General features: G+C 43.1%; 1 protein-coding gene across 1 annotated transcript in view; it reads left to right on the forward strand.

The window, feature by feature from the left end:
* The first annotated feature begins 2,136 nt into the window (after positions 1–2,136).
* Positions 2,137–14,014, forward strand: part of TTLL12 (tubulin tyrosine ligase like 12) — a 28,561-nt gene continuing 16,683 nt past the window's right edge. The window contains exons 1-5 of the mRNA XM_074591089.1: positions 2,137–2,447; positions 8,804–8,979; positions 10,858–11,056; positions 12,828–12,987; positions 13,640–13,773. Coding sequence (XP_074447190.1) covers positions 2,328–2,447; positions 8,804–8,979; positions 10,858–11,056; positions 12,828–12,987; positions 13,640–13,773 — 789 coding nt within the window. The 5' untranslated portion in view covers positions 2,137–2,327. The remainder of the gene's footprint in view (positions 2,448–8,803; positions 8,980–10,857; positions 11,057–12,827; positions 12,988–13,639; positions 13,774–14,014) is intronic.

Consider the following 14,014-nt stretch of genomic DNA (forward strand, 5'->3'; position numbering starts at 1 on the left):
TTTATAATATTAGTGCAAGATCACCCTCACAGCCATCTTCTTTTTCCAAACTACAATATAAGCAAGAATGTCCTCAAACCCAGAGTAGCATGGCGGGAACCCAGTCAAGGAACACTGGAAATACAACTATTTTTTGATCTTCTGCTGTTTAATCAGGTAGGCCTCCTTAGCAGCATCCTAGTAAAGCCTTTATGCTGGGGAAGTGTGGGAACACAGCATGCAGTGAGGCAAACACAGTCTCAGGCAAAAAGGACTATTTGCCTGCATTTACTATTCAGATATCCAACCTGAGAATTGTGCTAGATCCTCAACTGCAGAACAGTGATGTATAGTCACAGCACGTAGGCATCATTTTTAATCTCTTTCTACTCTCTCCGTGGCCGGCCAAGCTATTGCAGCACTTTAGTTTACAGACCCTCCACCTGATAACCCTGTGATAATTATATAGGACATCAGTCGAACAACATAAGACAGGGCAGTGAGCAAAGAGGTATTTCTTCAACATGACATTCAGGTACATTCTCCACTGACCATGCTCCATGAATTTGAGGCTTTCTTGACCAGCTACTGACCCTAAATTCCTGTTTCTAGAACCTGCCTTTTATTTCCAGGCCTGTAGGACACCCCTCCCAGTGCGGTGCCATGCTGCCAGCGGGAGCAGCACTGAAGTCAGATCCTGGCTTGATTTGAAGATAGGCTGGCAGAAGAAGCAGTTTCCACAGGCCCTGGTGCAGACAATCTGCTGAGGAAGCAGTGCAGGCACCCCCAGCAGCAGCAGCAGCAGCATCTCTCAGCCAGCCACAACAGCAGGCCTGCGCCCCGAGCAGCTGCCAGTGTCAGACACCTTGCTTCGCTCTTATAGCTTTATAACCATACCTGAGTTGAGACCAAAGCTACCAGTAATGCTTAGGAAGCCTCTGATTAAACTGGTTTTGGCTATTCCCTAAAAAATCTGAGAAGGAATAGATTTTCTTAGAAATGTCTTCTAAAGAACCCAAGAAAAATACTAGGAAGCCACCTACCTGCTACAGTCACTTGCAAAGAGCACACCTCCCTGTGACACTGGCAGATCTTTAGGAGAGGCCTAATATTAAAATTCACTTTGTCAAAGTTTTTTTAAAAAAGCTTTAATATAAAAAATGACTGTTTGGCACTTATGTGGTGCCAGTTTTTCCTCTGCACACACAACTCAAAAAGAACATTTCCTGTGCCTGGCAGTTAGCCCCTGTCACGTCTCACACCCAACCTGTAATCCACTTCAGGGAATGCTGTCATTTTGTTCATAGAATCATAGAATATCAGGTTGGAAGGGACCTCGAGGATCACCTGGTCCAATCTTTTCTTGGGAAAAGCATGGGCTAGACAAGATGGCCCAGCACCCTGTCCAGCTGAATCTTAAATGTGTCCAATGTTGGGGAATCCACCACTTCCTTAGGAAGATTATTCCAATGGCTGCTTGTTCTCACTGTGAAAAATTTTCCTCTTGTGTCCAATTGGAATCTCCCCAGGAGTAATTCATACCCCTTACCCCTTGTCTTTTCCATGTGACTCCTTGTAAAAAAGGAGTCTCCATCTTCTTTGTAGCCACCCTTTAAATACCAGAACATGGTGATAAGGTCTCCCTTAAGCATTTTTTTCTCAAGGCTGAACCAACCCAATTCTCTCAGCCTTTCCTCATACGGCAGGCTTCCCAGTCCTTTGGTCATCTTGGTGTCCCGTCTCTGGACCCTCTCCAGCCTGTCCACATCTTTTTTATAGAGCTGGGACCAAAAGTGAACACAGTATTCCAGGCGTGGCCTAACAAGCACTAAGTAGAGTAGGATAATGACTCCTTGCTGGTGCCCTTGGTGACGGTGATGCCCTTGTTGACACAACCCAGCATCCCGTTGGCTTTTTTTGCCACGGCAGCACACACTGTTCACTCATATTGAGCTTATTGTCCACCAGGCCCTCCAGGCCCCTTTCCACAGAGCTGCCTCCCCGGCCGGTTAGATCCCATTATTAAAGCTTAAGGGCAGGAGAAGAACAAAGCACAAGCAGAACCCACACCTGCTCGGCAGACTAAAGCCCCTTCAGACCCTCTTCTTCTCGCGGGGGGTGACACGGGGGACGGGGGTGTGACTGGAAAGCGGCTGCGTCCTCCGTGAGGGGAGCCACCACCCAACGGCCGCCCCCAACGGCCGCAACGGCCCCTCAGAAAGCCCCGACCTTGGCAACGCCCCGCCGCGCGCGCGCAGCTCCCTCCCTCCCTCTCAGGGACCGCCCCCCGCCTGGCATGCTCCGGTCCGCGGTGGGGCGGGCAGCGGCAGCGTCGGCGGCGCCCGGCCATGTCGGAAGACGGCGAGGAAGATCTGGCGGCCTTCGTGGCCCTGCACGGGGCCGCCCTCCGCGCCTCGGGGGTGCCGGCGCGCTACTGGGAGAGCCTGTGCCGCAAACTGCGTGGAGAGGTGGGTGGCCGTGGGCCGTTGCCGGGGGGAACGGCACTGAGGGAACAAGCCCCTTCGGCGGGAAAAGCCGCGCAGGAACACCCCCGGCCCTGCGCGGCTTTTCCCGCCGAAGGGGCTTCTTCCCTCAGTAAGGAGAGAGTGGCGGGGTGTGGGGTCCCTTCTCCCTTTCTCCCCGCCCCCCGTGATGGTGAGGGGGGCCGTGGTGGGGGAGCGGGTTCCCCTTTGCCAGCCGGGGTGAAGAAGAGAGCTGAGGGGTTGCTGTGGGGAAGAGCTTCATGCCGGTTGTGTTACCCAAGCTGCACAGCTTTTGGGGCTGGTGAAAAGAGATTGGGTGTGTTGCGCGTATCTGATTTCGTCTTATTGTTGTTAGCGTGAAGCTTGAAAGCGTTTGGGGATCCTGGTAACTGGAGATCCAGTATTGGAGGGTGTTGATGAATGTGTCCTAAAGCCTTCAGCCCTTTTTGTCAAAGAGGAATTTAGGAAAGCAATAGTGGTAGTATTAAAGTCAGGATGTTGACATATGTTAATGCATTACAGTTTGGCTTGGCTTTTACCTGATCTCTATTTATTTTTTTTTTAGTTATTTTTCCCTGTTCACTTCCATGCCGGTCTGCCCTGTTCTCAGTCATTTATAATTGTGCAGAGCTACCTCAGTCGGCTTGTCTTGCATATGAACAATTTACTTGTCTCGGGCTGTTTTCTGGAGTGGTTTTGGCTGGTTGGTTTGTTCTGATCCAAGTAAAAGCTGTCCAGCCCTTTCAGAGGACAGGGATAGTGATAGAACGTTCTGGCAATGGTTAAAATAATAACAATGCAAGAAACACTTTGTCGAGCATCTTAGAGTAGCGGTGCTGTCTGACTTTATCAGGCCAAATGTGGGGTAAATTGTAAGCCTTTGTAAAATCGCCGTCATAGATGCAATGGCATAAATTTGGGAACATTGCATTCTTGAGTTTCCCTGCTGTAGCACTGCCCAGGCATCATACACACCATCCCTATGCAGGGCTTGGGTATGTTTCAGCTGAAGCTGATACCAGAAGGTGTGTCTGGACCTGGTCCTGAACTGAAGGGAATATGGGGGCACAGGCACACTCCAGGATGGAGAATCCTTTTTCCACTGTGTTTTAACAACCATCCACTCGCTCCCTGGAGCTGTGTGATGAGAAAGGGGGGAGAAACCAAGTCGAGAAAAGGAGTCATTTTGGATAAAGAACTTGTAAAGAGACAAGTTGAATTTAGAAAATTTTTTTGGCTTGGATTTAGGCAAGCCTCACCAGCCTCAGTGGTGAGGAAAGCTGCCTTGGATTTATTGGAGTAAAGGAACCGGGAACTGAAGCAGGAAAGAGACAAAACCCGAAACTAGTTGTCTGGAGACTTGAGAGCGCTCCAGGGAGTCTGGAGGAGTCTACCTGGAGAAGGAAATAAGAATGAGGTGAACTTTTAGTCCTGGGGAAAGAAAGATGGGAATCTCAAGGTATGGGGTGAAAAGGGAACTAGCAGTGGGGTGCAGGAGGGCATGATAAGCAGTGTAGAAACAGACAAAATGGGATGAGACATTTCAACAGGAAGTGTAGGACAGTGGGCAGGGAGAGGGGACTGTAGTTTAACACCCATGTACAAGTAAACTAATTTTTAATTACTTGAACACTTCTCTTACCCACATCAACTTCAAAGTTGGGACCAGAGGGAAGTATAGCAAGTCATGATATAATCGAGTATTTATAGCACGGGGTCTGAATATGGTTCCTGCTACTTTCTAACTGTTGTGTGTTTGGCACTGCTAATAACATGAATATGTGTGTATTACAGAGAAAATAAATCTGTGTTAATTCAAGCATATGCTTGAATCACAAGCTTCCTGTTATGTTATACCTCTCCCAGTAAGTATACGTGCAAGTGACTTGGAGCAGGGAATATCAACTGCTCTGCTTAAGTAGGACCGTATGACAGAGAATGTATTGGAACAAGATGAAATAGAAGGCAGTATAAAAGCTGCTAAAGAAACGTAAAGTTGCAAACTGTTGCATTGCCATATGCCAGTATTAGAAAGCTGGAGGTAGCTGGCAAACTGTGGAACTGTCCTGTGATGTGATATATGCTGAAGATCGGTGTCCTGTGGCTGAAATCCTTGCGTATTACCAGCTTTGTTGGGGGGTTTTGAAACTTGGAAGGTATGACAATAGAGTGAGAGGAGACTCATGGTCCTGACCTTTTTACAGAGGCTAGGATGGTGAAAGGCAGGATGAAGAAACCATATGCCCTAAGGTGGCAGGCTGCTCCGCAGTGGTGGCTGAGCATGCTCTTTTGTGCTAAGTGTTTCAGTTTGTGTGGAGAGAGATTTAATGATTTCAATGTGCTTAGGAAGATAAATTAGGCTGCTGATGGTGCTTGTCTCTACTGTTGCAGCTTCTCGGTTTTATCCAGGAGAAGGGCAAAAGGATATGGAGGAGACTGGGACATCCAGGGAAAATAACTGTGAGGAGTGCTGTGAATTGGGGTGAGCTCTTGAGAGGAGGTAGAAACAGCTGCAGTACCTTACTTAGAGCTGGACCATGTGGAGTGGCTGGAGGAGCAGCAGTAAAGAAAGCAAAGGAGGTGAAGGGAAAGAATTAAAATGTTGTGGGAGTCTAGGTAATAAAGAATAACTGTGGGTGGGGTGAAAAAATCAGTGCAACGCGGATCATAGGATGAGTTTCCTTGTTTCATGTGTGAAGGTGGGAGGAATTTTTCATTTGTCCTAACCTGTTGCAAAGATTAATACTTTCTAGCATAGAACTTGGAAAATTTGCATCCCTAATACAGATAAAAATCTCTTAAATGCGTACCTCTAGAACCCAGCCCAGGCAGCTGTTTTCCAACACACACACTTCAGCGTACAGAGTGAATGCACCTTCCTTCCTATGTGTACATTAAAGCCTGCTACAGCAGTGGAGGCTTTGGGTTTTTTCTTTATTTGAAGAATGAGATCTGCTGGAGCAGGTTTTCTTCGCGAGCATTATGTAACCTCGAATTGAATTGGATTGCTCATTCAAAACATGGTATATCTGCTAGATCAAGAAACCTGCTTTTATTTATTTATTTTGTGTTTGGCATTCGAGGTCTCTGTTGGGAAGCAAACTTTTCTGCATTTCTGGCAGAAACTTGAAAAATGAAACATATTGCAGCAAGATTTTTGTGGCCCTGAGATGTTGCTGGCAAAGGACTTCTTAGAGTTTCACCCTGGTTAAAAATAGAGGCTCTTAATTAATTACTGGAAGGAATGCAGCATGATCAATACTACTAGACTTTATTTTCCAGGGCAGGGCAGGCTCTTGTTCAGAGGCTACCTGTGGCCTTCAAAGTAGTTTGCAATGTGCCTAATAGGAATTTGCTGAAAATGCCTGTGCATGGTAATTGTCATGACATGTGCCTTGCTTTGTTATCGCATTCTCTGGTTCGTTCTCTGGTTGGAACTGCACCTGAATTTGAAGAGGGAGTGATTTTGCCCAAGCTTGTTTTGCTTGCAAATAGTTGTGTCACCGAAATGTGTTGCTCTCTCTTTGCTGTTTTCTAGAGATTATTACTTATTCTGGTGGAGTACTTTATGTGAGTTCTCCCTATTCTGCTTCAAGCAAAAGGTTATACTTTTTAAACTGGTAGCGTGATCTTATCCGGCTGATATTTGCCTTAAGCAGCTTAAGATTCCTTAAGAATCTCCAGAGCTCCTGCTTAGTAGGTTCACAGTGTGACAGACCCTCTCAAAGGGAGGGAGGGGGAGAGGAGGACAGTAGTGTCGTCCATCTGCGTAACGGAATGTGTGTCCACACTGCCAACCGGCCACTTCTGCCAAACTGGTCAGTTCACTACAGAACTGTTTGCATTATCAATTAGAAATTTTAAACAAACAAACAACAAAAACCTTAGGAAAAAGCCATTGGTTAAGGTGGTCTTGAACTACTGTTCTTAGAAGTGTGAATTGCTTCAGGTGAGGAATACACCTAATTAACTTTTTCAAGGTTATAAATTCTCTGAGGGTTTTTTAGCACAATTCTACTGAAAAGGTATCAAAAGTGGAGATTTATTGCTAAATGCAACTGCTACAGTCTCATGCTGCTGATGCTCTGTTGGAGGGAGAGATCAAAACTTTGCCTTAGGGGATTTGGAGTCCCTTCATTTTCAAGTCTTGAGTTGATATTTAATAAAATATAAAGCCAACAGCTTCTCTTTAGTTGTAGGACTTGATATTAACATTCGTTGTGTGTGTTTGGTGAACGGGTGGAGCCTGTGGCAAGTGAAGGCTAATCTCCGAGTCAGCAGCTGGCTCACCTCATATCCCAGCCCTTATAAAGTGTAGAAAGAATACATAGTGCTGTACTGTAGCAGGTGTCAAGTGGACTCAGTGAATCACACTTGTGGTTTTAATTTTCTAATGACTATCAGTCACTTAGCTGTGGTTTCTTCTGCTAGCTAATGAGCTTGATGAGGACAGCTCTTGATCCAGCAGCAGGAGCAGTGAAGTGTCACTTCAGGGAGGAGTGGAATGTGTTTGTGCATGCTGGTCCACTTTTTTGCTGCCTACTGTAAACCAGGATTAGCACTTGTGTGGTGGGCCAAATCAGCGAGCTGATCTGGCTGGGAGCTAACCTGGCAAAAATGAGTTGTGAGCACCACTGGCAGCCACACAAGGAAGGACTCCTCCTTTTGCTGGGACCTGCCTGCGGTTACATGAATGACTATGAATTTTACAGGCAACTGAGCAGAGACTTGAAGAAACATTGGTGGCTACTGTTGTAACAGCAGGAGGTTGTGATACTGCTTACTATTGGGTAATGTTATCCTCTTCTAGCAAAACTGAAAAACTAGAAATAAATTATAACTGCTAACTATTTTGACGCCTGCTGAAGTAGAAGATACTAAATTGGTTTCTGATTTTTTGTTAATAGGCATGTTTTTAATCTCCAGTGAGGCTGTTTGCAAAGTTATTTTCTTTATCCTAAGAAAAATGTATATGTGGAGTTAGCCAACGTATTGTTGGTATCTTTGCCTTTGGGCTGGGGGATAGAAAAATACCATTTCCTGCTCCTCAGAAGGGAATGTCAGGCACTTCTCCACTTGGATCTGGTCTGCAATACCATGCTGCTGTTTAAGATCTGAAGCAGGTGGTGTTTCCCTCCTGCTTTCCTCCCTTGCTAGATGTCTTTAGGCAGCTATCTGCTTTGTCTAGGTGACATTGCTTTACAAATGTGGAACCAATTTCCTCACCCTCCTGTTGGGGCTTAGCCCAAATAGTTATCCTGAAGGAACACTCACTTGAACAAATAAAAGATTGTCACTGCCACTGGGATTTCACAGCTAGTAAGTTGCAATGTCCAGAAGTAATGACTTCTAATAATGTGATGTCAGAGGCTAGGTCTACCTGGGCTTGGCTTGTTAAACCAGTAACTCTAGAGGTCACACTTCTAGGTCTCTCTCCCTCCCTGCTGCTTTCTGGTGAGATTAGATTGAGGCAAACAACTTGTCTGCTCCTGCCTGGTTCATTATGTAGCATGTAAGTGACTTAGCAAAATAAGTCCCCCTAAAATGTTTTGAAAAGTGTTCTGAGGCTTTACTCATTATTTCTTCTTAAAAGCATACGTTCACTTTGAAATCATGAAAGTTGTCAGCAGAGTCTTGGCTCTTCAAAAGATATGCAAGCCCACCATTTTGGGCAGAAGGGAAACTTGTGTAGTGACCTACATAATTTATGTAGATGAAGGTGTTATGTCCAAAGTAGGCAAGAATGTAAACAAACCCCTTTCAGCACATTAGTAGAGGTCAGTGTATAGGCCGTAACTTGCAGCAGTATAAGGAATCTTGCAGCTCAGCCAGAGGTGAGTGTGCGCAGGCAGTTCCTTTTGTAGGGGAGGAAGAAAGGGGGAAACATGCTGAGATTTCTGAACTGGTTTGGAACTTGATTGGTGAAAGCTTTTTTTTCTTCAGGGACCTTAATGTACTTTAGTATGGTTGTATAGCCTGGGTAACACCTGGTTTTGCGGGTCTTAAATTGTTGATTTTATCAAAGTTAAGCAAAAATATTCTGTGTTCAGCTTCTAAAATTCTTTATGAGGAGTTAAACTAATAGGTGATTATCAGTAGACCTGTGGGTACCAAAGAAGCCAATAAAACTACCTGCCAATATTAACTAAAGAAACTTCCCAAACAAACAGCTCTCCGAATGTTATGGAATAAGTACTGTTGTTCATTTGTTAGGTTAAAAATTCTCGTTTTTATCAGATTGCAGGCCAAAATTGTCTACAAGTGTCTTTCAGTGTTGCATTATGCACATCAGGGTACTGCCTCAACCAGCTGCTTGATATTTTGTGCACTTTCCATCTCAGGTATTTGATGCTGGTGACTACTTCGGAATAATGCAAGTAGAAGAGGTGGATGAGGAGGAAGAAGGTGATGAAGAAATGGAAGAAGAATTAAAAAAGAAACCAAATCCTGGAAATGAACCTTGTTTCAAAGTTATCGTAACAAATGAGAATGGGCTTCAAGCCTCCAATCCAAATAGGTAAGCAGCGATTTCAGAACTAGTGTTAAGTCTTTGAGTGGTCTTAAACCCTAAAATGGTACAGACAGTTTGCTTTAAAACTTGTTTGATCCTATTCAGAAATCTTTTTTTTTCTTACTACAAGACATAACTGCCTGCTTGAGGAAAGGTGCATGCTATGAGGCGCATCTTGAAAAGGATATACTAGGAGTGCAAGTATCTTAACATTGTTCCTTTTTAAATCATGCAGGAAGATGCTTAGAAATTGGTTTTAGTAAACTGAGGGAGAAAATAAGGAAAAGGCAACCTTGAAATGAATTCTGCAGAAGTAAAACAAAACTTTGTGTCTGCAAGACTGTGCCCTTGGAAAAAAAACCCTGAAGAAATAATTGTGACCTTCACAAATCTCAGGCTAAGGAGGTACTAAGCAGCTTCAAAGTAATGATCCATGGACTATTAAATTTCCTCCAGTTGGCTAAAATATACTTCAAGAGTGTGAGTGTGTGATTGCATGATATGCATGCATACATAATTGAATATATCAAGTTACTATTGGCTTTCTTCAGAATCAGCTTATCTGTCATGAATATGAGACTAGCATGCAGCTACAAAACTAGAAAAAATTTGCATAAGAAGCAATGTTACAACACAGCTTTTTGTGTTCTTATTGATTTCAAATATAGAATGGGCTATTTGTTGTATATTAATAAATAGCAGTGAGATTAACTCATCTCTGCTGGAGATCTAAACACAGTTCTGCTCAGTTCTATAAAACTTCTTTTGCCAGAACTTTCATACTTTTTACGTCCTAAGTTTAAAGCAGCTCCTGTGATAATCTTGGGCTTCCTTGCAGCATTCAGATGTATGTGAATGTAGGAGCAGAACACCAACATGCCTTTTTGCTAACATTTCCAAAGAGCTTGACCTTGCGTTCTCTGGAGTCTTTGATTTTAAAATTAAATGAGATTTCTTCTATATGTGGCATCTCAGATACAATAATTGTTTAAGGATACTTGCTGTACTTGACAACTGATATGTGTTTAACTTTCTGAAATATGAGTAGTGGTGTGGTTTTGTTTAGCAGGGTTGTTGTGGCTTGGTTTGTTTGGTTTATTTAAGCAAGTAGAATTCAGATTTTTTTCTCTGACTTGGTTCAATAAGAGGATAAAACCAAAATGTGAAGAACTCTTCTATGTGAATAAATATGTGTCTTTTTGAAAAAATTGTGCGGCCTAAATGAGGTTTAAACTTGTCAAGGGAAGCTGTGCCAGTGTATGTTTTTGTTTTGGGTTAAATTGGTAATTCTTTTAAAACAATGCATTTTTTCTAAAAAGACCAGGAGTGTGGAGAATGAAGCAGCCCCAAAAACCCAAAGAGAAACAATCAAAAAACCTTAACAAAACTTTAATACTTTTTTTTTTTAAATAGCAAATACAGGGTTTTGATTATCAGACCTCTCCACATAGTTTTATGGTAGATGCCACAGAACTCATGGCTAACAAGATCCTCAGATACTTTTGAAAAATAACGTATTGTTTTCCTGCTTCAGGCAAGAATATCAAGTTGATGCAGTGGAGTTAATGATCAAAAGGGAAGAAACTTGTGTTCCCAGCCTTTAAAGGGAATTAGGCTTACAAACTGAATGCCCTGTGCTGTGTTTGTTCCTCATTTTCATGAAAATACTAACTACTGCAAAATAAGCTTTCTAGAACAAAAACAGTGTGTAAGTTACTGCTGGGAAGTTGTTCCTAACCTGTAATGTCACAATGTGTACTCAGGGAGTTACTTTGGGTGTAAGAAAAGACTTGGCTACAAGGAAATGTAGCTCTTATTCATGGAACGTTTGGCTGTATACATGTAAAAGATATATCATTGTAATGTTACCAAAATTCTCTTAAGCATTTTCCTCATCGACCACGCCTGGACGTACCGTGTTGAACATGCCCGCCAGCAGCTGCTTCATGTACCTGGCTTGCTGCACAGGATGACAAATCTCATGGGAATCGACTTTCACGGAGAGATCCCAGATGAGGGCAGTATTGAGCAAGTGTTGCGCGAAATGTGGAAATACAATCAGACCTACCAGCTTTCTCAAGGGGTAAGTCTCCAAAGCCTAATTAGGATGCTAAAAAGTTCTGAGTAATCCTGAGTGAAGACATTCCAATACATGGTTATTAACAAAGATACGTTTTTAAATAAAAAAGGTCCTTTACAGGCATTTCAGAATAAACTTCTACTTGGAAGGAGAGCAAATGCCATGTAAGGCTAAAATGCACAGCTGCTTGCTACCAGCTTTCTCATGAGAACTTTGAGGGGTGTTTTTTAAATAGAGGGGGAGAGTCTGCTGTAAAAGGGGGCTGGAAGTGGGAGATCTGCTTGTATGTTACGTGGGGTTTTCCTACTCAAACTTCCTCATAGTGAAGGAAAGAACCTCTCATGAGTCAACTGTCTCACATAAGTGTGTGTCTCAGCTATGCTTGCAGTTTTCCTTACCTGCATAAAGTGCTTTACATACCGGAGATATACCCCCTGGTTTTTATTTGGCAACTGATTGTCCATGCTGTGTAAATGTTAGCTCGCCCTCAGGTTAGGACCGTCTAGCTTCAAGATGGAGCCTAAGTGTTTCTAGGCATAGCTTACTCCAAGGCTGCTACTTTTAGTGTGGATAAGGCTACTCCAGGTTTGGTCCTTCTGCCCTATGTGGTCCTTCACATGGTACCAGTATGTCTTGAGCTTTCAAACACCTTCAAGTACATACATGCCACTTCTGAGGGAATACAGCCCTCAGGGTTCAGTTAAAAATGCTTTTGTAGGGTCTGCAATGTAGCTCCTAGGCTATTGCGAGTCTTTCAGATTAAAGAGGAGAAAGGTGAATTCTTGGGGCTGAGTCCTACGCAGAATGGGCAGGGCTAACCCTAAGCAGGGTGAGCATAACCAACCTGCGCCTAGTAGCTTGGGGGCTTGAGGTTGTTCTCTGGAGTGGTCATCTTTATTAATTAAGGTATCAGCTTAGCTCACAGTATTATCGGGCCTGAAAAATCCCCAAGAAAGGGATTTCTCGTGACTGCTTTTTTCTTTAAAGAAAAGGGAGATCTGAACAGTATCTCTCAGTCTTTCTACCCTGTGTCTTTGTTTCCCATCTTCTTGTCATGAATGGCTTGTAAGTCAGGTGGAATTATTTGTGTTACCACTTGAGAAATGATTTCCTGTAAGACAGTTAAACCTGTAGCTGAACTTGTCTTCTGTTCCCCTTTCTGGCACTGGGTTGCTTGAATATCTGAAGTCTAATCTCTGCATTACGTTTCTGCCTCTGTAAAAAGGCAACAGTAGTGCTACCAAGCAATTTAAAGTTTATTCATTCAGAATTTTATCATAGTAAGTGTTGCGGGAAGGGGCGCTTTGATGATGCAACCTCAACACTCACAGCTAGCTGTTGTTGCAGGAGGCAGTTCTGCTGTCCTTTACTCTAAAGCTGTAAACTTTAAACTCCTTTTAGCAAACTGACTCTGATAGAAACTGAAGGAAAACTAATCCTACCAATCAGCCTTCTGCTGGTTTAGCTCCCTGAACTGGCTAGTTTGGTACAGGGGAAGCGAGTCTGGTAGGCAATGGCAGTAGTATAAGAAAGAGGATGGGACTGTGTGGCAGAGATGGGAACAGGCTTTCCCAGCAGTGGCTGGATGCTAGCCTGGCTTAGCCTCAGAGTTGCAGAGATGAGTGTGTTACTCTGTACCTAGCACCTGCTGACAATCTTGGCGAAAGTAGGGAACAGAGAAATGGTGTAGGGGGTGCTGCCAGCGCCTTCTGCCTTGCAGTGCTTTTCTAGCAATTTATATGTGCAGGATGTCTCACTGTCTATAATCACACAGACTGCAGAGGAGAAGGTTCCTGTCTGGTACATTATGGATGAATTTGGATCACGCATTCAGCATTCAGATCAGCCTAGTTTTGCAACAGCACCTCTGTTTTATATGCCTCAACAAATTGCTTACACTGTTCTCTGGCCTTTGAGAGACCTTGAAACTGGTGGTAAGTGTGTGTCTGTTGAGTATTTACTTTTTTTATGCTTGCAATAGAAGTTGGGCCATATTCTTACAAATCGTTGAGCACTTCCCAGTAGAACAAAAATTTCAAGACCAAAATGACTGCATATTTATAATACTATCAAATTTAAAAGTTCTCTGCCTGGTATTTCCATAATTTGTGAAATAGAGGCCTTTATTGGTCCAAAAATGTTGCTAATGTTTTATTGACAGAGAACTTAAATCTTGCATCACTGTTTTAGTGAAGCTACCGTTTTGCTTATCTGACAGTTTAAAAAAAAAAAATCCTTAAAAGTCTATGTTTGTAGCTTTGAATCAGAAAGTGAAGTACTGGAAGTTGGGAAATGCTAGGCTGCTGATTTACTCCTGTAATCTTGCTTGGGGCCACCTTATGCCCCCATCATGCGGGGGAGATAAGTGTTCAGCTGCCTTGGCTAGACTTGACATAAGTATGATTTGGTTTCAAACTAATTTTTGCATACTAAATAACACCCTTTAATTATCTCTAACTTTACATTTGAATAACAAAAGATGAGGTGTTATTAACTGTTCAACTATCATTTGTGTGATATGCCATAAAGAAGACTTTCAATGGAGAACGAAAGGCAGTTCCTAAAGGTTCTCCTTGTTTGCTGCAGATGAAGTGACTCGTGATTATGCTTATGGGGAGACAGATCGCTTGATCAGGAAGTGTGTTTTGTTGCCATGGGTGCCTACTGAAGTGTTGGATGTCAACTGTTTTACACCAGAGCCATCAGATGAGCATTACCAGGTATAATTTTAATAAGTTAAACTAATATTTTATCCCTTTTAAGAAGAGGCAGTGTCTAAAAAAACATTGCAAGAGTTCTGATTTTGCTTCTTTTTTTAAGCTTAAAGATTGATTCAGAGTATAGCTACTAAATAAAAAAAATAATCAAAGAAAAGCATGGTGAGATGAGAAACGTCTTACATATAATATCTAACTGTTTAAAAACTGAAGCAACACAAGTGAGCTCTAATATGTTACTGCA

Source organism: Larus michahellis, chromosome 1, assembly GCF_964199755.1.
Source record: "Larus michahellis chromosome 1, bLarMic1.1, whole genome shotgun sequence".
In the NCBI taxonomy this organism is placed as follows: Eukaryota; Metazoa; Chordata; class Aves; order Charadriiformes; family Laridae; genus Larus; species Larus michahellis.